The 23,918-nt window shown below is 66.5% G+C and overlaps 3 protein-coding genes across 3 annotated transcripts; 1 reads left to right on the top strand and 2 right to left on the bottom strand.

Moving 5' to 3' along the window:
- The first annotated feature begins 7,381 nt into the window (after window positions 1-7,381).
- LOC135976319 (leucine-rich repeat neuronal protein 1-like) lies at window positions 7,382-8,556 on the top strand. Its single transcript, XM_065571420.1, has one exon. The coding sequence runs from the start codon at window positions 7,410-7,412 to the stop codon at window positions 8,379-8,381; it is 972 nt and encodes a 323-aa protein (XP_065427492.1). The 5' UTR covers window positions 7,382-7,409; the 3' UTR covers window positions 8,382-8,556.
- Window positions 8,557-10,343: 1,787 nt separating this feature from the next.
- LOC135976168 (ETS domain-containing protein Elk-1-like) lies at window positions 10,344-20,307 on the bottom strand. The gene is made up of 6 exons (XM_065570786.1): window positions 18,633-20,307; window positions 15,621-15,829; window positions 14,806-15,207; window positions 14,242-14,667; window positions 13,818-13,919; window positions 10,344-13,570 (listed from the first exon to the last, which is right to left on the bottom strand). Exons 1-6 carry the CDS (start codon window positions 18,664-18,666, stop codon window positions 13,472-13,474), a joined length of 1,272 nt encoding a protein of 423 aa, XP_065426858.1. The 5' UTR covers window positions 18,667-20,307; the 3' UTR covers window positions 10,344-13,471.
- A 336-nt stretch (window positions 20,308-20,643) lies between these two features.
- Window positions 20,644-23,913, bottom strand: LOC101944796 (protein UXT; the record flags this gene model as incomplete). The annotated part of the gene is made up of 5 exons (XM_065570994.1): window positions 20,644-20,930; window positions 21,838-21,901; window positions 22,223-22,330; window positions 23,304-23,371; window positions 23,677-23,913. Coding segments are annotated over 5 exons (543 nt in total), but the record flags the coding sequence as incomplete, so codon positions are not given.
- Window positions 23,914-23,918: the final 5 nt, after the last annotated feature.

Raw genomic sequence — 23,918 nt, 5'->3', positions numbered from 1 at the left:
TCCATCCCAAACCCCCCTCTCTATCTACCTACCTGCTAACCCCATCCATCCATCCATCCCCATCTACCTACCCATCCATCCATCCCAAACCCCCTCTCTATCTACCTACCTGCTAACCCCATCTATCCATCCATCCCCATCTACCTACCCACCCATCCATCCCAAACCCCCCTCTCTATCTACCTACCTGCTAACCCCACCCATCCATCCCCATCTACCTACCCATCCATCCATCCCAACCCCCCTCTCTATCTACCTACCTACCTGCTAACCCCATCTATCCATCCATCCATCCCCATCTACCTACCCATCCATCCATCCATCCATCCCAACCCCCCTCTCTATCTACCTACCTGCTAACCCCATCTATCCATCCATCCCCATCTACCTACCCACCCATCCATCCCCATCTCCCCATCTACCTACCCATCCATCCATCCCAAACCCCCCTCTCTATCTACCTACCTGCTAACCCCACCCATCCATCCATCCATATCTACCTACCCATCCATCCATCCCAACCCCCCCTCTATCTATCTACCTACCTGCTAACGCCATCTATCCATCCATCCCCATCTACCTACCCATCCATCCATCCATCCCAACCCCCATCTCTATCCATCTACCTACCTGCTAACCTCATCTATCCATCCATCCCCATCTACCTACCCACCCATCCATCCCCATCTCCCCATCTACCTACCCATCCATCCATCCCAAACCCCCCTCTCTATCTACCTACCTGCTAACCCCATCCATCCATCCATCCATCCCCATCTACCTACCCATCCATCCCAACCCCCCTCTCTATCTACCTACCTGCTAACCCCATCTATCCATCCATCCCCATCTACCTACCCACCCATCCATCCCAACCCCCCCTCTCTATCTACCTACCTGCTAACCCCATCTATCCATCCATCCCCATCTACCTACCCATCCATCCATCCCAACCCCCCTCTCTATCTACCTACCTACCTGCTAACCCCATCTATCCATCCATCCATCCCCATCTACCTACCCATCCATCCATCCCAACCCCCCTCTCTATCTACCTACCTGCTAACCCCATCTATCCATCCATCCCCATCTACCTACCCACCCATCCATCCTAAACCCCCCTCTCTATCTACCTACCTGCTAACCCCATCTATCCATCCATCCCCATCTACCTACCCATCCATCCATCCATCCCAACCCCCCTCTCTATCTATTTACCTACCTGCTAATCCCACCCATCCATCCCCATCTACCTACCCACCCATCCATCCCCATCTCCCCATCTACCTGCCCATCCATCCATTTCTCTATCTACCTACCTGCTAATCCCATCCATCCATCCATCCCCATCTCCACATCTACCTACCCATCCATCCATCCCAACCCCCCTCTCTATCTACCTACCTGCTAACCCAACCATCCATCCATCCCCATCTACCCCATGTGTCTACCCATCCATCCATCCATCCATCCATCCATCCTAATAATCCCATTGATCTATCTATCTATCTATCCCCAAACACACCCTCTATCTATCCCTCCATCCCCACACTATTCCTGGGGGAATTCTGCGCCACGGCGCATGCACAGAATTTATGTCCCCTGCAGATTTCCTTGCTTCCCCGCAGAAAGATGACTTTCTGACAGGGAAGCAAAGGGAAACCACAAGAGCAGTCACATGACCCTCCCCAGCAGTATGTTTCGGGGGCCCAGGGCAGCTGGCAGAGAGGTAAATCGCTATGGGGCAGGGGTGGAACTGGGGAAGACCCGGCACCTACCCTGCGCCGGGCTCAGCTGTTAGTTCCAGCTGGTCTGGGGAGGACAGGACGTCCTCTTCCCCTGCACGGCATCCGAGGCTGGGTCAGACCCACCCCCAGATTTCTCCCCTGTCTGTAGGAAGTGCTGCAAACTCCCCCCACACACACACACACGCTTCCTCCACCCGTCGATCCTCAGCTGCAGGGGGAGGGATCCCTGTACAGGGAGCTGCTCCCCCATCCGCCCAACCCCTGTGCATCCAGACCCCCTCATACCCAGACCCTCCTGCCGAGCCTCACCCCCCGGTACACAGAACCTGCCCCCGATGAGCCCCCCTCCCCTTGCACCTGGACCACCCCGACGAGCCACCTGCATCTGGATCCCCACCCCACTGAGCCCCACTCCCCCAGCATCTGGACCCCCCACTGAGACCCCACACCTGGACCCCCAAGCACCTTCACCGGACCCCCCTGCAACGTCCCATTACTGTCGCACCCAGAACCCCCCAACCAGCCCCTGTGCATCCAGATCTGCCCTGCACCCGTATCCCCCACTGAGCCGCCCGCACCCACACCTGGATCCCCCCCACACACACTTGGCTCCTGCCTTGCTGAACTGGCCCGCCCACACCTGGTGTGCCTGGCACAGAAGGGCAGGGCCCTGGGGTGTTTCTGGGGCAGGCCTGGTCCTTGCTCTGTGCCAGGGTTGGGTGCAGCCTCACGGCTGAGTCCGTGTCTGGGGGGTGGGGGGAGCTGCACAGGGATCTCCCACCTCTGTGCCATCAGTGGCCTCCGCTCCCCAAGGCCAGGCTGGAGCCTCTGCATTTATTTGACAAATAAAAGTTGCAGAATTTTAAAATATTGTGTGCAGAATTTGTATATTTTTTGGTGCAGAATTTTTAATTCTTTGGCACAGAATTCCCCCAGCAGTACTACACACCTCTAGCTACCCACCCATCCATCTGCATACACCCCATCTATCCCCCATGCCCCATCCATCTGTCCCCCTACACCCCATCTATCCCCCATGCCCCATCCATCTGTACTCCTACACCCCATCTATCCCCCATTGCCCCATCCATCTGTCCCCCTACACCCCATCTATCCCCCATTGCCCCATCCATCTGTATACACCCCATCTATCCCCCATGCCCCATCCATCTGTCCCCCTACACCCCATCTATCCCCCATTGCCCCATCCATCTGTCCCCCTACACCCCATCTATCCCCCTATGCCCCATCCATCTGTCCTCCTACACCCCATCTATCCCCCATTGCCCCATCCATCTGTCCCCTACACCCCATCTATTCCCCATTGCCCCATCCATCTGTCCCCTACACCCCATCTATCCCCCATTGCCCCATCCATCTGTATACACCCCATCTATCCCCCATGCCCCATCCATCTGTCCCCCTACACCCCATCTATCCCCCATGCCCCATCCATCTGTCCCCCTACACCCCATCTATCCCCCATTGCCCCATCCATCTGTCCCCCTACACCCCATCTATCCCCCATTGCCCCATCCATCTGTATACACCCCATCTATCCCCCATGCCCCATCCATCTGTCCCCCTACACCCCATCTATCCCCCATTGCCCCATCCATCTGTCCCCCTACACCCCATCTATCCCCCTATGCCCCATCCATCGGTCCCCCTTGTCACGGAGTATTGGGGGACTCAGGGCCCTGCACCCCCGGCCTCCTGCGATTCACCATGACTCTCAGCCAGCCAGTAAAGCAGAAGGTTTATTTGGATGACAGGAATACAGTCCAAGACAGGTCTTGCAGGCACAGACAACAGGACCCCCTCAGTTAAGTCCAGCTTGGGGTCCCAGGGCATCCCAGCCCACCCCCCTTTGGGGGGGGGTCAGAGCCATCTCTGCCTCCCAGGCCTCTCTCCAGCCCGCTTCCAACACTCTGCCTTCAGCGACCCCTCCCACAGCCTTTGTTCAGTTTCCCGGGCCAAGGTGTCACCTGGCCTTCAACCCCTTCCTGGGTTCTCATGTTACACGCTCAGGTATTCGCCTTCGGGCAGACTCCCATCCTCCAATGCAGACTATCCTAGCCACACTCCCCTGTCAGCATTCACAGACCACAGTAAGAACAGTCCCAGTTCGTCACACCCCTACACCCCATCTATCCCCCATGCCCCATCCATCTGTCCCCCTACACCCCATCTATCCCCAATCCCCATCCATCTGTCCCCCTACACCCCATCTATCCCCCATTGCCCCATCCATCTGTCCCCCTACACCCCATCTATCCCCCATTGCCCCATCCATCTGTCCCCCTACACCCCATCTATCCCCCATTGCCCCATCCATCTGTCCCCCTACACCCCATCTATCCCCCATTGCCCCATCCATCTGTCCTCCTACACCCCATCTATCCCCCATTGCCCCATCCATCTGTCCTCCTACACCCCATCTATCCCCCATGCCCCATCCATCTGTCCCCCTACACCCCATCTATCCCCCATTGCCCCATCCATCTGTCCCCCTACGCCCCATCTATCCCCCTATGCCCCATCCATCTGTCCCCCTACGCCCCATCTATCCCCCTATGCCCCATCCATCTGTATACACCCCATCTATCCCCCATGCCCCATCCATCTGTCCCCCTACACCCCATCTATCCCCCATTGCCCCATCCATCTGTCCCCCTACACCCCATCTATCCCCCATTGCCCCATCCATCTGTATACACCCCATCTATCCCCCATGCCCCATCCATCTGTCCCCCTACACCCCATCTATCCCCCATTGCCCCATCCATCTGTCCCCTACACCCCATCTATCCCCCATGCCCCATCCATCTGTCCCCCTACACCCCATCTATCCCCCATGCCCCATCCATCTGTATACACCCCATCTATCCCCCATTGCCCCATCCATCTGTCCCCCTACACCCCATCTATCCCCCATTGCCCCATCCATCTGTCCCCCTACACCTCATCTATCCCCCATTGCCCCATCCATCTGTCCCCCTACACCCCATCTATCCCCCATTGCCCCATCCATCTGTATACACCCCATCTATCCCCCATGCCCCATCCATCTGTCCCCCTACACCCCATCTATCCCCCATTGCCCCATCCATCTGTATACACCCCATCTATCCCCCATGCCCCATCCATCTGTCCTCCTACACCCCATCTACCCCCTATGCCCCATCCATCTGTCCCCCTACACGCCATCTATCCCCCATTGCCCCATCCATCTGTCCCCCTACACCCCATCTATCCCCCATGCCCCATCCGTCCCCCTACACCCCATCTATCCCCCATGCCCCATCCATCTGTCCTCCTACACCCCATCTATCCCCCATTGCCTCATCCATCTGTCCCCCTACACCCCATCTATCCCCCATTGCCCCATCCATCTGTCCTCCTACACCCCATCTATCCCCCATTGCCTCATCCATCTGTCCCCCTACACCCCATCTATCCCCCTATGCCCCATCCATCTGTCCCCCTACACCCCATCTATCCCCCATGCCCCATCCATCTGTATACACCCCATCTATCCCCTATGCCCCATCCATCTGTCCCCCTACACCCCATCTATCCCCCATTGCCCCATCCATCTGTCCCCTAGAGGGGACAGGCCCGGTGCCCCACGTCCTGGGGCCAGAAGGGAGCCAGTGCCCCAGTCCCCACCTCCCCCCCGAGCCAGCCAGTCCCTGCCCTGGGGCCCGCCGGGAGCCCACACACCAGGTATCCAGCAAGGGCCCCCCGAGCACACCCAGGCCTGCGCCCTTGTTTCTCAGCCCCCCCCCCCCGCCCAGAGTGTGCGGAGGCAGCATCAGCAATGGGGTCAGCCCAGAGCAGGGGCTTCTGGGAACTGGCTCAATTATTCAAGAGCCTCATCAATATTCATGAGCCTCCTGCTTCCAACTGTCAGACCCTGGAACAGGAAACCAGGCAAATGTGGGTGTGAGATTCCCACCCCCACCCTCAGTAGAGCTGCTCCCCCCCGCCCCCCTCCCTGAGCTGGGGAGAGAACCCAGGAGTCCTGGCTCCCAGCCCCCCCTGCTCTAACCACCAGCCCCCACTCCCCTCCCAGAGCCGGGAGAGAACCCAGGAGTCCTGGCTCCCAGCCCTCCTGCTCTAACCACCAGCCCCCACTCCCCTCCCAGAGCCGGGAGAGAACCCAGGAGTCCTGGCTCCCAGCCCTCCTGCTCTAACCACCAGCCCCCACTCCCCTCCCTGAGCCGGGAGAGAACCCAGGAGTCCTGGCTCCCAGCTCCCCTGCTCTAACCACGAGCCCCCACTCCCCTCCCAGAGCCGGGGAGAGAACCCAGGAGTCCTGGCTCCCAGCCCCCCCTCCTCCCACCGCCGCACTTTCACTTTGATCCCTTGTTTCTGGTTTTTATGCTGTTTCCTGCTCCCGGCCTCCCCCAGCACAGAGCCATAGGACAGAGCTGGGGGGGGCAGGGCTGGGCTAGCAGGGGCTGCGGGTCGGGAGTGAGGGGCACCGGCAGAGCTGGGGGGTGGGGGAGCCCAGGGCTGATGCGCCTCCATCCCAACGCCCCCCCCTTCTCTGACGGGTCTATTTTTAGACGCCCCTTCATGACGTTTGGCTTCTGTTGCTACTGCTCCAGGCTGGAAACAAATCCCCCCCCCCCCACGCCTGGCACCCAGCCAATATCTAGGCCTTGTCCCCCCAGCCCTGCCGGTGCCCCTCACTCCCGACCTGCAGCTCCTGCCAGCCCTGCCCTGCCCCCCCAGTACTGCCGGTGCCCCTCACTCCCGACCCACAGCCCCCCCCAGCCCTGACCCCCCCAGTCCTGCCGGTGCCCCTCACTCCCGACCCGCAGACCCCGCTAGCCCAGCCCTGCCCCCCCCCCCAGCCCTGCCGGTGCCCCTCACTCCTGACTCCTCACTCCCCACGAGCGACAGGTTTGGCTTGAGGCCCCCGTCAGCCCTTCCCCTGTGTGGTCCTGGAGGGAGGGGCCGGGAGTTGGGGGGGCTCTGCTGCGGGGTGTGTGGGGGGGGAGCTGGTGCTTTGCAGTGATTTAACTAGGTCAGCAATTACCCAGCATTCCCTGCTGCTGCCAGCCCCCTATGCCAGCAAATCCCCACGTGACACCTGGAATGGACAGATTGGGGGTGCAGCGCCCTCGGCGGGGGCGGAAACACACCCATCCCCCGACAACAGCAGGCAGGGCTGGGCGCTGGGGGGCACCGCGGGGCAGGGGGCTCAGCATGGGGCTCTCCCCTGGCAGGCAGGGCTGGGCACTGGGGGGTGCCGTGGGGCGAGGGGCTGAGTGGGAGACTGGGCAGGGGTTGCTCTCCCCTAGCAGGCAGGGCTGGGCACTAGGGGGCGCTGTGGGGCAGGGGCAGGGGGCTCAGCACGGGTCTCTCCCCTGGCAGGCAGGGCTGGATGCTGGGGGGCGCCGTGGGGCGGGGAGGAGGGTCAGGGGCTGGGCAGGGGGCGCCCTCCCCTGGTAGTCAGAGCTGGGCACTAGGGGGCGCTGTGGGGCAGGGTCAGGGGGCTGGGCAGGGGACTCTCCTCTGGCAGTCAGGGCTGGGCACTGCGGGGAGCTGGGGGGCGGGGAGCAGGCCAGGGGGTGCGGCAGGGGGGCTGGGCAGGGGGCAGTCTCCCGTGGAGCGCTGTGGGGGGGCTCTCCATGCCGGTGTCCATAGATGTCCCCCTCCCTCTTTCCCAGATGCCCCCGGGGCAACCAGATCGCCCGGCTCTCCGGCGAGCTCCGGCGCCTGCCCAGCCAGACCGAGCTGGACCTGTCCCAGAACCGCCCGGCAGCCTGCCCCCCGCCGGCCTGGCCCCACCTGTCCCCCGCCGGCCTGCCCCGCCTGCCCCCCGCCGGCCTGCCCCGCCTGCCCCCCGCCGGCCTGCCCCGCCTCCTCACCCTCTACCTGGAGGAGAACCGGCCGGAGGAGCTGCCCGCGGGCTGCCTGCGGGGGCTGGCGGCGTTGGAGGAGTTGTACCTGAATCACAACCGCCTGGTCTCCATCGCCTGCTCGGCCTTCACCGGCCTGGCCCGGCTGCTGCGGCTGCACCTCAACGCCAACCGGCTGCGGGCTGTGGACCCCGGCTGGTTCCCGCCCCTGCCCCTGACCCGCCTGGAGATCCTCATGCTCGGCGAGAACCCCATCGCCCGGCTGGAGGCGGGCGGCTTCCGGCCCCTGGGGCGGCTGCAGAGCTTGGGCCTGGCCGGCCTGGGGCTGCGGGACCTACCGGCCGAGGCCTTCCAGGGGCTGGAGAGCCTCTCGCTCTTCCGCAACCGGCTGGCCCGGGTGCCGGCGCCCGCCCTGCGCCGCCTGCCCCAGCTCAGGTTCCGGGACCTGAATGAGAACCCCATCGGGGAGCTGCGGGCGGGGCTGCAGGGCAGCGGGAGCCGGGGCTGCCCCCCGGCGTTCCCCCCTCGGGGCTGGCCTGAGAGGCTGGTGGTGGCGCCCGGCGGCTCCGTGACCCTGAGCTGCCCGGCCAGCGCCGAGCCACCCCCGGAGATCTCCTGGCTGGGGCCGGCCGGGGAGAGGCTGGCCGGCTCGGGACAGGCCGGGGGGGCCTGGAGCTGGTCGGGGTGGGACCGGCCCATGCCGGGCAGTACACCTGCGTGGCGCGGAACGAGGCGGGCTCGGCCAGCCGCGCCCTGATGCTGGAGGTGCTGGGGGGCGCGGCGGGGAGGCCAGGGGGGAAGGGGGGCGGCAGGGGCGGTCCAGCCTTGCTCACGAAGAAGGTCCAGTCCCATTTTGTGGTGGTGGAGTGGACTGGGGGGGACTGGTCTCCATGGGCCCCCCCCAGAGCCTCGCTAGCCCCCCGGCCCCCACTGGACCTCGGCCACCGTGCACATCCACAGCCCCCACCTCAGCTACACGGCCCAGGTGCCGCTGGACTACCGGCAGGTCAACCTGACGCACCTGCAGCCGGCCACGCACTACGAGATCTGCTTGAGCCTGGTGGCCACGGAGACGCCCACCCCGGCCACCGCGGCAACGCCCTCCGCCATAGCAACAGCATCCTCCGGCGCACCGGCCTCCCTAGCAACCGCATCCTTCTCCACAGCAACCGCCGCCTCCCTAGCAACCGGATCCTTCTCCGCAGCAACCACCTCCTCCCTAGCAACCGCCGCCTCCCTAGCAACCGGATCCTCTCTGGCAACTGCTGCATCTTCCTTAGCAACCGTATCCGCCACGGCAATCCCGGCATCCTCCCGAGCGACCGAGGACTTCTCCCTCGCAACTGCCTCTGCTCCGGCGTCCCCAGGCACGCAGCGGGCCTGCCTGAACGTGACCACGGCGGGGCTGGGGCTGGCCGGGCGGGGGCCGGGGGGCGTGGCCCTGGCGGCCATGACGGGCTCGCTGCTGGTGGCCCTGTGCGCGGTGATGCTGGCCTGCTACGCCGGCCGGTGGCTGCGGGAACTGGGCTGCCGGGCTGCCCTCAAGCCTTACCGACAGTCCCCGGCCGCCCTCCTGCTCGGCGAGCTCTATCCCCCCCCCTTCAGCCTGGGAGAGGCGGAGGGAGACCCCCCGACAGCCTCCCACATCGACACCTCCAAGACATGCCTTTGGCAGCCCTGAACCCGGGCAGGAGACACATGCAAAAATTTGGAAGGGGCGGGGGGACATCACTGCCCCAAACCCTGCCTCCACGCACCCCCCCCCGGCCTATATTTGGGGTGTCAAGGGGGAGCTGCCCCATCTGTACCCACACACACACACAGAAGTAGCACAAAGGCGCGTCTTTCCCAAGGCCTCGCCACGGAGTTGTTGCAGCCAGGCGCCGGGGGAGGGGGGAAGGGAAGTGGGACCCCCCCCCGCCCAGGACCAAGGGATGAGGTGATGGAGCCGCTGGAGGCTGCCGAATAAAGCTCTGGAGTTGGAAGAAGAAATGTGGGGTTTTGTCTGGGTCATTCAGGAGATGGTACCCCCCCTCCCCTGCCTTGCCCTGCTCAGAGCCGTGGGGCCAGACTGCCCCTCTAGGGGGCACCTGCTCCCAGCCAGATTGGCTGGCTTGGGAGGGGGGCGGGGGGGAGGGTGAGAAATGAGATCCCCCGCCCCCAGCTCCGCCGGTGCTCCTCGCTCCCGACCTGCAGCCCACTGCCAGCCCAGCCCTGCCTGAGAACGGCCCCCCCAATCCGGACCCAGCGCTGAGCCATCTACAAACCCAGCCCACTGGTCAGGGACAGAGATGCTGCTGGCCTGTGGGGCCCGGCAGTAAATGTCTGCCCCCCCCCCCCGGCGCTCTCCGTGACACCAAACGGCTGGCACTCCCCCCTGCCCCCCACATTGGGGGCCCCACACCCGCGGTCGCCCCAGGCCCAGCCATGCCCCTGCCATGACAAGGGGCTTGAGGCCGGGAGTGGACAGACCGGGGGGGGGGGGGGAGGGTCAGTAACCTCCAGCCATTTCCCACAGCACTGCCCCCCCCCCAGTTCATCCCTGCCCCCCACCAAGGCCCTGACCATCTCGGTCCCCACCCCGCACTGCCAACCTGTCCAGTTGCTTCATGCCCCCCCACTGCCCACCCCTCTGCCAGGGTCCTGACCCACATCCCCCCCCCATGAGACAAAGGAGGCCGAACATTCCCCCCTCCCCCCATGAGACAAAGGAGGCCGATTAGATCGTTTAAAAATAGATTTATTTACAGGGCAGGTCACCAGGGGGAGTCGTCGCACCGAGCAGGTGCCCCACCCCAGCCTGAGGGAGGACAAAGGGGGGGAGGCTCGGGGGGGTTAACAAGGCAGAGACAGGGACATGGATGGGAAAGAACAGATGGGGGGGGGCTGCTGCCTTTGGATCCACCCCAGCACGGCAGGATCCTGGGATCAGCTCCCACATGGTACCTGGGATACCAGGATCTACTCGCAGAGTGTGGTGGGATCCCGAGATCCACTCCCACATTGCATGGTGGGATCCCAGGATCCACTCCTGCAGACCGCAGCAGGATCCCGGGATCCACTCCCCCACGGCGTGGTAGGATCCCAGGATCCACTCCCGCACACCACGGTAGGATCCCCGGCTCCAATCCCCATACTGGCCCAATGTCAATACATGGTTAGATAAATTCCCCAGGCTGGAAATCTCCAAGCCACGTCAGTCGCCAGCCAGGCCCGGGTCCCCACTGCCCGCCCCCCCGGCCACCGCCCCCCCAACAGCTCCGTCCTTGCCCCACAGGAAACTAAACAGCTCAACCGCCCCACATTGCGGCTTTGGGACGGTGGCCGCGCCAGGGTGCGGCAGCTGGCAACCCCCATGGGGTAGGTGCAGGGGGTAAAAACAGGGCCAGGGCCTCTCCCCAACAGCAGAGAACAGCTCTGAAAACCCGGCGAGCCGGCACAGAGAGCACACGGGGTCCGCTCATGGCCGACCCTCGGCAGCACGTGTTCTGCTCATGAGTTACTTGTGGTTTACTCATGGATTACACATGGTTTACACGTGGTTTACACATGGCTTACTCATGACTTCCTCCTGTTGTCACACGTGATTGATCCATGGTTTACACGCATGCTCCTTGTGGTTTACTCATGTGTTGCATGTGTTTTATTCATGGCTCATCCATGTTGGCCTCACAGCACGTGTTCGACTCATGGTTTGCGTGTCTCAGCCGGGGCGTCGCCGGAGCCCATTCCTCGGCACCCTCCTGGCCTCCCCGTTCTTGGCTCCAGGCTCAGCCATGGCTCGTGCATGAAGCCGCTCCTGGGTGCCTCGCCAGGGTGTCACAGGTCGTCCAAAGTGCCTGATGCGCCGGGCAGAGATGGGCAGAGCCGAGGGGCCTTGCCAGTGCAAACCAGCATGATTACGACGGTTCAAAACCGCCCCGAGGGGAAGGAGGAGGGTCACCTCAGAGAGGTGGCCGACGCTGCCTTTCAAGCACAAAGGTGTCTGTTGGCCAATGAGCGAGACAACGGGGCCACGGCCAACAACTGCCGTCTAATTACACCCCCCTCCCGCCCTCATTCAGCTGACGCCACCTTCCCTGAGAAGTCTTGCTCCGTTAACACCAGCAGCGACGGCGTCCCCCGATCTACACCATGGGGACGGAAATTAAGCGCTCGGCCTCGCGTTACTGCCTCCAATCGGTCTCCAAATCCCGCCCTGAAATCTAGGGTGGTCACTTCCACCCCCTCCAGCCCTCCCTCTTCCCCATTCAAAAATAGAACCATTTTATATATTAAAAAAGACGGCCCAGCAGGTAATTAGCGCCAAGCCCTGTAGATTTGTATATGCTCAATGCACATAGCTCAATAATATCAATATACTCTCTGAAAAATAGAAAGGAGCTGGGAATCCCGCGGGGCGCTAAATAATGACATTTGGAAATTTCGGCCCCTTGGGATGGCCCCACAAAAATATAGATCTATATCTCGAGCAAGAAGCTCACAGCCCCGGAAAATTTTGGTATCAAAACAAGAAGACAAGGCAGCCCTTTCCCGTATGATGCAGTGCAGCCCCCTGTGGGACTAACAGGAAGTCAACAGCAGCGAGAAGGGCGGGACTTCCTCCTTTGCCCCGTCCACAGAATAGGTGGCCTTTGACTCACAGGAAGTAGATGAGACATTAATAAGGCGGGACATCCTCCTTTGGCACTTCCCCAGAATCAGCGCACTTTGAACAGGAAGTAGCAGAGTGGAAACAGGGCAGAACTTCCTCCTTTGCGGAGCTCGTGGGCCGGCAGGAAGTCAAGGGAGCCCCTGGCGACTGTCCTCAAAAGGCGGGACTTCCTCGGCTGTCATTTCCCGGGCAACAAATGGGAGACAAATGAAGGAATCCTCCCTGTGACAGGTGTGAGGGGTGGGACCCCTCTGCCGCCATTTCCACGGTGACCTTTGATCGTCAGGAAATAAATCAAGGAAACAGGCTTTGCAAGGAAGGAAACAGCCCCTGAAATCAGCGGGCGGGACTTCCCTCTCGGCCGTTTCCATGGTGACGAACAGGCAACCTTCAACCTTCAGGAGGGAATTAGGGCGGGGCTTCCTCCGCCTGCCGCTTCTACGGCAACTCAAGGAGGTGACCTTTGACCTCCAGGAAGTAAATCAAGGAACAAGAAGTGAAGAACAGGACTTCTTCCTCTGCCGAAACCACGGGGATGAGCGGCGTGTGTGATGTCAGCAAACAAAGATGACCAACACACAGACACACACAGACACACACACACACCCTGTCCAGCCACAACAAACATGGCCGACTCGGCTACCCTCTCGAAACAAAGATGGCTGACGTAGAGCCCGCACAAAGAGGAGCTACGAGGAGGCTATGGCATGGGGAGGGCCGACAAAGGCTACCAACGGAGGGTTTCAAACCAGGGCCAGGCGGCCCCGGGTAATAAATAAAATCACCCCCACAACTAGCGCCCGAACCACACCCCAGTCCCTGAGGGACGTATCCTTCCACGTCGAAAATACACCCTGAACCAGCCGGGCTGGGAATAAACACAACGACCCCAGAAACATGGGGTCAGAGCTGCAAGGCCCAAGATGTGTGTGTATGCGGGGGGGGGCAGGCGAGTGAGCACCAAGGAGAATGTCCCACATTGCGCCCCCTAGAGGCGGAATGGCGGCGTGCTCCAACTCCCATCCCACCGCTGACACCAAGCAGGGCTCTCGGTCCGAAGCAGGATTCGGACGTATCCGGCCACCCTGGTAAACAGTCCCACAGGGCTGGGACAAGAATCCAGGTGCGGAACGGGCGCTGCCCCAGCAAGCTCCACCAGCAGCGGAGAGAGACGGACGGACGGATGTCTGGACTCACGGCTTCTGGGGCCCCGGGGACAGCACGACCGGAGTGGAGAGTCCGTCCACGCTCAGCGAGGGGATGTGAATTTGCCCACCAGAGTTAGAAGGAAACTGTGGGGAGAGGTGGGGGAGTGACCCACTGACCATAGCCCTCACTCCCGACCCACAGCCCCCTGCTAGCCCAGCCCTGGGCTCCCCCCAGCCCTGCCGGTGCCCCTCACTCCCGACCCGCAGCCCCGTGCCAGTCCAGCCCTGCCGGTGCCCCTCACTCCCGACCTGCAGTCCCCCACTAGCCCAGCCATGGGCTCCCCCCCTCCCCCCCCGAGCCCTGCCGGTGCCCCTCACTCCCGCTGCATACCTGGAAGGAGAGCTTGGCGGGGCTGTGTGGGGCGATGGGGCTCAGGGTGCTCCAGAAGTGGATGGTGGGTGGCAGGGAGCTGGGGGTCAGCAGGACGGGGGTCTGCACAGGAGAGGGGGGCGGTGAGAGTGAGAGAGAGAGACCCCATCCCCCGTCCAACCCCAGCTCCCTCCCCACAACCCCTTCCACCCAAGGACCCCTTCCCTACCTCCAATCCCCCAGACCCTGCAGCCCCCACCCCCACCACAAGCCCCGCCCCCACCCACAGATCCCTCCCCCCACACCCAGGCCCCTTCTCCACCCTCAGATCCTTCCCCACACACCCAGGCCGCTCCCCCACCCACAGATCCCTCCCCCTAGGCCCCAGGCACCTCCCCCACAGATCCCATGCCCCCTCCCCCGCCCCCGCCCCATAGCCACTCACTAGTGCGTGTGTGGAGATCACGGTGGTTGGCGTCAGCCCGCTGCCCGCTCCCCCGCCGGGCGCCAGCAGGGAGCTACCGGCTGCGCTGATCTTCTCCTGCCCGGGCAGGGAGGGCAGCGCCAGGTCCTTGGGCTTCCGCCCCTTCGGGCCGTGCCCCTCGCTGGGGGCGCCCCCAGACACCCCCTCCCCCTTCTCCTCCTGAGGCCCCTCCCCCGCCAGGAGCTCCGCCTCCGTCCCCCTGGGGGCCTCTTCGGCAGGAGGCGCTTCCTGCTTCACCCCCGCGTCGATCAGGACCAGGAGCGGGGACCCCTCCGTCTCCCGCTCCGCCTCCACTTTCACCACCACCGGCCGCAGCCCGGGGTCCCGCGGAGGCGTCGCCTCTGGGGGGGGGCGCTCTGCATCCAGGGGCTCCGGCGCCACAAAGACCTGGGGGCAAGAGGGAGAAATGCGGCCAGTGCTGGGGCGGGGCAGCTGCGAAACAGCCGCACGTGACGCCGCCCGGGGACGGCTCGCCCGGCGCTGAGATGCAGCCACCTCTGGGGTGGGGCGACAGGGCCACCTCACCTGCAGTGGTTCGCTCTCGTCTGCTTCTTCAATGCTGATCTCCAGCTGGGGAATCTCCTCCATCTTCCCGGGGGCCAGGTCGGAGGGGTCCAGGGGCTCGCTGCAGAGGGCTGGGGGATCCTGGCGGGGCGCTCGCCCTGGGGGGGCCGCCTGCAGCGACTGGATGGTGAAAGTGGAGTACAGACCCGAGCGCATGTACTCATTACGGCTACTCCGGGGGACGCTCCCCCCACGCAGGGACTTGGGGGGCCCGGAGCTCCCCTCCCCCAGCCGGGACTCGGTCAGGGCCGGTTCCACCCGCCGGAGCATCCCTTCCTCCCGGGCCCCCTCCGCGCCGGCTGGCTCCGGGTACGAGACGAATTTATAGACGAACTTCTGCCCGTTGACCTTCCGGATGATGTTCTGGAAAGAGAGAGGATAGAGTGGGGGGGGGTTGGAACCAGGACTCCTGGGTTCTCTCCCCAGCTCTGGGAGGGGAGTGGGGGCCAGTGGTTAGAGCAGGGGGGGCTGGGAGCCAGGACTCCTGGGTTCTCTCCCCAGCTCTGGGAGGGGAGTGGGGACCAGTGGTTAGAGCAGGGGGGGCTGGGAGCCAGGACTCCTGGGTTCTCTCCCCGGCTCGGGGAGGGGAATGGGGTCTAGTGGTTAGAGCAGGGGGGGCTGGGAGCCAGGACTCCTGGGTTCTCTCCCGGCTCTGGGAGGGGAGTGGGGGCTAGTGATGAGAGTGGGGGGGGGCTGGGAGCCCGGACTCCTGGGTTCTCTCCCGGCTCGGGGAGGGCGGGGCCCAGACGCCCGGGTCCTGGCAGGGGCGGGGTCACCTTGTCGTAGTAGTAGCGCAGGGCACGGCTGAGCTTGTCGTAGTTCATGTTGGTTTTGTTCTTGCGCAGCCCCCAGAGCCGGGCCACCTCCTCGGCGTCCACCAGCTTGAACTCGCCGTCGCCCGACGTCCAGGCGATCAGGTGCCCGTTGGTCTGCTGCTCCAGCAGCTGCAGCAGGAACTGCCAGAGCGTCACCGAGGGGTCCATGACTGCGGGGGGCGGGGAGAGCGTGGGACAGGGGCCTGACCCCCCCCGGCACCGCCGGTGCCCCTCACCCGCGACCCACAGCCCCCCCGGCACCGCCGGTGCCCCTCACCCCCGACCCGCAGCCCCCCCGGCACCGCCGGTGCCCCTCACCCCCGACCCGCAGCCCCCCCCCGGCACCGCCGGTGCCCCTCACCCCCGACCCGCAGCCCCCCCGGCACCGCCGGTGCCCCTCACCCCCGACACCGCCGGTGCCCCTCACCCCCGACCCGCAGCCCCCCCGGCACCGCCGGTGCCCCTCACCCCCGACCCGCAGCCCCCCCCGGCACCGCCGGTGCCCCTCACTCCCGACCCGCAGCCCCCCCCCGGCACCGCCGGTGCCCCTCACCCCCGACCCGCAGCCCCCCCGGCACCGCCGGTGCCCCTCACCCCCGACACCGCCGGTGCCCCTCACCCCCGACCCGCAGCCCCCCCGGCACCGCCGGTGCCCCTCACTCCCGACCCACAGGCCCCCCCGGCACCGCCGGTGCCCCTCACCCCCGACCCGCAGCCCCCCCCCGGCACCGCCGGTGCCCCTCACCCCCGACCCGCAGCCCCCCCGGCACCGCCGGTGCCCCTCACTCCCGACCCGCAGCCCCCCCCGGCACCGCCGGTGCCCCTCACCCCCGACCCGCAGCCCCCCCCCGGCACCGCCAGTGCCCCTCACCCCCGACCCACAGCCCCCCCGGCACCGCCGGTGCCCCTCACTCCCGACCCACAGCCCCCCCCGGCACCGCCGGTGCCCCTCACTCCCGACCCACAGCCCCCCCCGGCACCGCCGGTGCCCCTCACTCCCGACCCACAGCCCCCCCCGGTGCCCCTCACCCCCGACCCACAGCCCCCCCGGCACCGCCGGTGCCCCTCACTCCCGACCCGCAGCCCCCCCGGCACCGCCGGTGCCCCTCACCCCCGACCCGCAGCCCCCCCGGCACCGCCGGTGCCCCTCACCCCCGACCCGCAGCCCCCCCCGGCACCGCCGGTGCCCCTCACTCCCGACCCGCAGCCCCCCCCGGCACCGCCGGTGCCCCTCACTCCCGACCCGCAGCCCCCCCCGGCACCGCCGGTGCCCCTCACTCCCGACCCGCAGCCCCCCCCGGCACCGCCGGTGCCCCTCACTCCCGACCCACAGCCCCCCCCGGTGCCCCTCACCCCCGACCCACAGCCCCCCCGGCACCGCCGGTGCCCCTCACTCCCAACCCGCAGCCCCCCCCGGCACCGCCGGTGCCCCTCACCCCCGACCCGCAGCCCCCCCGGCACCGCCGGTGCCCCTCACTCCCGACCCACAGCCCCCCCCGGCACCGCCGGTGCCCCTCACCCCCGACCCACAGCCCTCCTCCAGCCCTGCCCTGCCGGTGCCCCTCACTCCCGACCCGCAGCCCCCCCGGCACCGCCGGTGCCCCTCACCCCCGACCCGCAGCCCCCCCCGGCACCGCCGGTGCCCCTCACCCCCGACCCGCAGCCCCCCCCGGCACCGCCGGTGCCCCTCACTCCCGACCCGCAGCCCCCCGCCACCGGGCACCTTATTCTTCTTCTCCCCACAAGGAAATTTCAGGATTTGGCCTAAAATAAGATTTTCTGCAGTTGGATCAAACCGTGAACGCTCCGTGCGGGGGGGGGGGCGGGGGTGATCGGGGGTGCTGTGGGGCAGAATGGGGTGAGGGGCTGGGCAGGGAGCTCTCCCCTGGCTATCAGGGCTGGGCTCTGGGGGGTGCCTTGGGGCAGGGAGTGGGGCGAGGGGCTGGGCAGGGGGTTGGGGGGTGCCATGGGGCACAGGGCTGAGGAGGGGGCGCTGGGGGTGCCGTGGGGCAGGGAGTGGGGTGGGGGCTGAGCAGGGGGCACTGGAGGTGCCGTGGGGCAGGGAGTGGGGCGAGGGGCTGGGCAAGGGGGTGCTGTGGGGCAAGGGGCTGGCCAGGGGGTTCTGGGGGTGGCGTGGGGCAGGGAGTGGGGCAAGGGGCTGGCCAGGGGGTGCTGGGGGTGGTGTGGGGCAGGGAGTGGGGCGAGGGGCTGGCCAGGCAGCGCTGGGGGTGCCATGGGGCAAGGGGCTGGGCAGGGAGGTGCCGTGGGGCGAGTGGCTGGCCAGGGGACGCTGGGGGTGCCATGGGGTAGGGAGTTTGGCGAGGGGCTGGGCAGGGGGCGCTGGGGGTGCCATGGGGCAAGGGGCTGGGCAGGGAGGTGCCGTGGGGCGAAGGGCTGGCCAGGGGACGCTGGGGGTGCCATGGGGCAGGGAGTGGGGCGAGGGGCTGGGCAGGGTGGTGCCATGGGGCAAGGGGCTGGCCAGAGGGTTCTGGGGGTGGCGTGGGGCAAGGGGCTGACCAGGGGGTGCTGGGGGTGGTATGGGACAGGGAGTGGGGCGAGGGGCTGGCCAGGGGACGCTGGGGGTGCCATGGGGCAGGGATTGGGGCGAGGGGCTGGGCAGGGGGGTGCCATGAGGCAAGGGGCTGGCCAGAAGGTTCTGGGGGTGGCGTAGGGCAGGGAGTGGGGCGAGGGGCTGGCCAGGGGGCGTTGGGGGTGCCATGGGGCAAGGGGCTGGGCAGGGAGGTGCTGGGGGTGGTATGGGACAGGGAGTGGGGCAAGGGGCTGGCCAGGGGGCGCAGGGGGTGCCGTGGGGCGAGGGGCCGGCCAGGGGACGCAGGGGGTGCCGTGGGGCAGGGAGTGGGGCGATGGGCTGGCCAGGGGGCTCCCCCCCAGCAGTCGGGCGCCCCGATACCTTTGACGTTCTGTGAGGTTTTCCCCACCCGAGGTGGCTCCATCCCAGCGCCGCCCACTCACCCGTCAGCGCGGCCGCGGGGCCCGGAGACTCCATGGGACCCCGAGCCCCCCAGGTCCGTGCTGGCCGGTTACTGGTCCCCAGTGGCTGGTTACTGGTCCCAGTGGCTGGTCCCTGGCCGGTTACTGGTCCCAGTGGCTGGTTACTGGTCCCCAATGGCTCGTCTCTGGCCAGTTACTGGTCCCCACTGGCTGGTTCTGGTCCCCCGTGGCTGATCCCTGGCCGGTTACTGGTCCCAGTGGCTGGTTACTGGTCCCTCGTGGCTGGTCCCAGTGGCTGGTTACTGGTCCCAGTGCCTGGTCCCTGGCCGGTTACTGGTCCCCAGTGGCTGGTTACTGGTCCGTTACTGGTCCCCAGAGGCTGGTTACTGGTCCCCAGTGGCTGGTCTCTGTCCGGTTACTGGTCCCCAGTGGCTGGTTACTGGTCCCCAGTGGCTGGTCTCTGGCCGGTTACTGGTCCCCAGTGGCTGGTTACTGGTCCCCAGAGGCTGGTTACTGGTCCCCAGAGGCTGGTCTCTGGCCGGTTACTGGTCCCCAGTGGCTGGTCTCTGGCCGGTTACTGGTCCCCAGTGGCTGGTTACTGGTCCCCAGAGGCTGGTCTCTGGCCGGTTACTGGTCCCAGTGGCTGGTCTCTGGCCGGTTACTGGTCCCAGTGGCTGGTTACTGGTCTCCAGAGGCTGGTCTCTGGCCGGTTACTGGTCCCCAGTGGCTGGTTACTGGTCCCCAGTGGCTGGTCTCTGGCCGGTTACTGGTCCCAGTGGCTGGTTACTGGTCCCCAGAGGCTGGTCTCTGGCCGGTTACTGGTCCCCAGTGGCTGGTTACTGGTCCCCAGAGGCTGGTTACTGGTCCCCAGAGGCTGGTCTCTGGCCGGTTACTGGTCCCCAGTGGCTGGTCTCTGGCCGGTTACTGGTCCCCAGTGGCTGGTTACTGGTCCCCAGAGGCTGGTCTCTGGCCGGTTACTGGTCCCAGTGGCTGGTCTCTGGCCGGTTACTGGTCCCAGTGGCTGGTTACTGGTCCCCAGAGGCTGGTCTCTGGCCGGTTACTGGTCCCCAGTGGCTGGTTACTGGTCCCCAGTGGCTGGTCTCTGGCCGGTTACTGGTCCCAGTGGCTGGTTACTGGTCCCCAGAGGCTGGTCTCTGGCCGGTTACTGGTCCCCAGTGGCTGGTTACTGGTCCCCAGTGGCTGGTCTCTGGCCGGTTACTGGTCCCAGTGGCTGGTTACTGGTCCCCAGAGGCTGGTCCCTGGCCGGTTACTGGTCCCAGCACAACCAGCCACTGGTCCCAGCAGGTTCTCAGCTCCGCTCCGAGCGGCCCCCCGAGCTGGCCGAGCTCCGCCGCATGCGCCGGCCGGGAAAGTCCCGGGTCCCGCGGCGCCGGCCGGGTGGGGGCCCCGGCCCCGGTGGGGGGGGGCGGCAGGTCCGGAGCCGGGGGCGGGGGGGCGCCGTGGCTCGGATCCAGCGAGACGGGGGATGCGGCGGCTGCTGACGGGGCCTGTCACATGCACCAGGGAAGGGGGAGGAGAGAGCGGAGGGGAGGGGAAAGGGAGACGGGCGGGGGCTGGATCAGGACGCCTGGGTTCTCTCCCGGGCTGGGGGAGCCCAACCCCTCCCCCCGCCCATACTCCCTTGCCAGAGCTGGGAAAAGAACCCAGGCGTCCTGCCTGCCAGCCCCCACTCCGCTCCCAGGGCCGGGGAGAGAACCCAGGCGTCCTGCCTGTCAGCCTCCTCCCCCCCCACCAGCCCCCACTCCCCTCCCAGTACCGGGGAGAGAACCCAGGAGTTCTGGCTCCCAGCCCCCTCCCTTCCCTGGACCCCCCCTTCCGTCCCAGAGCTGGGGAGAGAACCCAGGCGTCCTGGCTCCTTGCCCCACGCCCGGGGTTAAAACTGAGCTCCCCCGAATTCTGCCCTCGCTCTGGGGGCCAGCTGGGGGTCCCCCAGGGGCAGAGCAGGGGGCCAGGGGGGGTCCCCGCACCCCCCAGGCCAGGCCGACGGAGACACAACACCAGCCACACGGCCCCGAGTCGGAGTCTTTATTTTCACAGTTGAAATGAGATGACAGGACGCTGCAGCCAGGAACAGCAGGGGAAACTGAGGCAGCACGAGGGGCGGGACTGGCTTGGGGGGGAGCGGAACCAGGGAGAGAACCCAGGAGTCCTGGCTCCCATGGGACAGGTGAACACAGCAGGAGGGGGTGGGGATTCCCCCAGTGTCCCCCTGGGATTTCCGGGGGGGGGGGGCTAGAGGGCGACGTCTCTTCTGGGGTCCTCAGGCAGGTCCTGGAAGCCTTGGAGCTCCCGCAGGCCCTGGGGGGAGGGGAGAGAAACGGGGCATTGGGGGGGGGAAGGAAACCTCAGAACCCCCCTATCACCCAGCCCTGACTGCCAGGGGAGAGCGCCCCCCGCCCACCCCGCCCCACGGTGCCCCCCAGCGCCTGGCCCTGACTGCCAGGGGAGAGCGCCCCCCGCCCACCCCGCCCCACGGTACCCCCCAGCGCCCGGCCCTGACTGCCAGGGGAGAGCACCCCCTGCCCAGCCCCCCGCCCACCCCGCCCCACGGTGCTCCCCAGCGCCCAGCCCTGACTGCCAGGGCAGAGCGCCCCCCGCCCACCCCGCCCCACGGTGCCCCCCAGCGCCTGGCCCTGACTGCCAGGGGAGAGCACCCCCTGCCCAGCCCCCCGCCCACCCCGCCCCACGGTGCCCCCCAGTGCCCGGCCCTGACTGCCAGGGGAGAGCACCCCCTGCCCAGCCCCCCGCCCACCCCGCCCCACGGTGCCCCCCAGCGCCCGGCCCTGACTGCCAGGGAAGAGCACCCCCTGCCCAGCCCCTCACCCTCCTCCCTGCCCCACAGTGCCCCCAGCGCCCGGCCCTGACTGCCACGGGAGAGCGCCCCCTGCCCAGCCCCTCACCCTCCTCCCTGCCCCACGGTGTCCCCCAGCGCCCGGCCCTGACTGCCAGGGCAGAGCGCGCCCCACCCTCCTTCCTGCCCCATGGTGTCCCCCAGCGCCCGGCCCTGACTGCCATGGGAGAGCGCCCCCTGCCCAGCCCCCCAACCTGTTCCCAGCGCCCAGCCCTGACTGCCAGGGGAGAGCACCTCCTGCCAAGCCCCCCGTCCCACTCCCCATGGCACAGTGCCCCCCAGTGCCCACCCTGCCTGCCCGGGGCGAGTGCCCCTTTCTGGCCTCTCAGTCCCTGCAACCCCACCCCGCATTACCTCTAAGACCATCCGGATATTGGCCTTGATTTTGGCGGAGTCCTTGGTGAGGGATTCGCTGAGCCTGCGCAAGAGAGACGCCCGATGGGGCAGTGTTAGGAGATGGGGGGGCCCTGCACATTCTGGGGTCCCCTTTCACCCTGCATGGACCGTGACTGAGGTGGGGCCACCATTTTGCTGGGTCCCGCACAGACCCAAGGAATTCTGGCCCGTGCCCTGGTTAGCTCCCAGTGTCAGAATGCAGCTGCCTCTGGGGTGGGGACAAGCTGGGGAACAGCTGCATATAACGCCGCGGAGGATGGCTTGTCCGGTTCTGGGGAGGGGTGGCTGGGGACCAGCCCCACGGAGGGAGGGTGTGGGGCGGGGGATCGTCTCCCCCACTCACTCGATCAGTAACTTGGTTTTCCTCTCCACGAAGCGCAGCGCCTCCGTCAGCGTCAGCTCCGCGAAGAACCCGTAGCCGAGCGCCACGAAGATCCTGGAGGTGTCAGGCCTGCGAGACGAGGAGATTTTGGGGGGGGTCATGCAGTGGAGGGGGTGGGGGCCCCGGCCACACCGAGTGCCTGGGGGGCAGCACTGTGGGAAAGCAGGGAGCTGAAGAGAGCACCTGGTGGGGTCTGGGGGGAAGTTTAGGGGACCTGAGGGGGGCAGGAGGATTCTGCGGGGGTTGGGGGAGCAGGATCAGATGCTGGGGTGTAGGGGTGACGCTCTGGGGGTGGGAATTAGAGGGTGGGGGGATGCGAAGGGGGCCCAGGGGCCAGGGAGGGGGTGTGAGGAAATATGTGGGGTCCTGGGGGAGTTCCAAGGGGGCCAGAATCAAGGTGGGGGGTGAAGGGGGGTCCCGGGGGAAGGCTCAGGGGGTGGAATTAGTGGGGGGGCATAAGGGGGCTCCAGGCGTCAGGGGATATAGGAGTTACAAAGGGGCCACAATCGGTGAACTGGGGTGAGGGAACATCAGGGGTTCACATGGGGTGGAATCAGAGGAGGAGGGGGTCCCGGGGGTGAGGTTGGGGTGGGAGGTAGGGGGGAGGGACCCTGAGAGGACATCTGGGGGTGTCAGGGGTTCACGTGGGGTGGAATCGGAGGAGGAGGGGGTCCCGGGGGTGAGGTTGGGGTGGGAGGTAGGGGGGAGGGACCCTGAGGGGACATCTGGGGGTGTTAGGGGTTCACGTGGGGTGGAATCGGAGGAGGAGGGGGTCCCGGGGGTGAGGTTGGGGTGGGAGGTAGGGGGGGAGGGACCCTGAGGGGACATCTGGGGGTGTCAGGGGTTCACGTGGGGTGGAATCGGAGGAGGAGGAGGAGGGGGTCCCGGGGGTGAGGTTGGGGGGAGGGGGCCCAGAGAGTGTTGAGGGATCTGATGAGGGAGTGAGAGAGAGACCCAGAGGGGCGCAGGCGGGGTTCCTGGGGGCAAGGGGTGGGGGGCAGGATCAAGATTGGGGGGGTGTCCTGAGGGCCCTGCCACTCACACGTCCGCGTTGACAAAGAAGTTATAGCCCAGATCCACCTGCGTCTGCACCGCTCGGCCGCCCGCCTCCTGCCAGGCAGAGAGGGCACGTCACCCCCCGGCCAGAGACCCCGCAGCCCCCCCCACCCCCGCCCAGAGACCCCCGCAGCCCCCCCGCCCAGAGACCCCGCAGCCCCCCCACCCCCGCCCAGAGACCCCGCAGCCCCCCAGCCCTGCTCAGAGACCCTGCAGCTCCCCCGCTGAGACCCCCCCTTCACCCCCCCGGTCTCGCCCAGAGACCCCGCAGCCCCCCCGGCCAGAGACCCCACAAGAACACCCCAGCCGGGCGGAGGGGCAGGCGGCTGGACGGGGGTGGGGGGTGGGGGGGTCATTACCTGCAAACGCTCAATAACCGTCTTCAGCCACATGTGCTGAGTGATCTTCTCGTAAACCTCCTCCCGCTGCTGCTGCACCCGCCTGCCGCACAACAACACGGGCTGAGGGGCGCCGGCTGGGCCGGCGGGGGGCGGCGGGGCGGGGGCGAGGGGGGGCGGCTGGGCCGGCGGGTCGGGGGCGAGGGGCACCGGCTGGGCCGGCGGGGGACACACGGGATCCGAGGCGGCGGTGCGGGACCTCA

The sequence above is a fragment of the Chrysemys picta genome, chromosome 17 (genome assembly GCF_011386835.1).
Source record: "Chrysemys picta bellii isolate R12L10 chromosome 17, ASM1138683v2, whole genome shotgun sequence".
Classification (NCBI taxonomy): Eukaryota; Metazoa; Chordata; order Testudines; family Emydidae; genus Chrysemys; species Chrysemys picta.
Note: the sequence above shows the minus strand (reverse complement) of the source record. Positions and strands in the feature narration are given on the sequence as shown.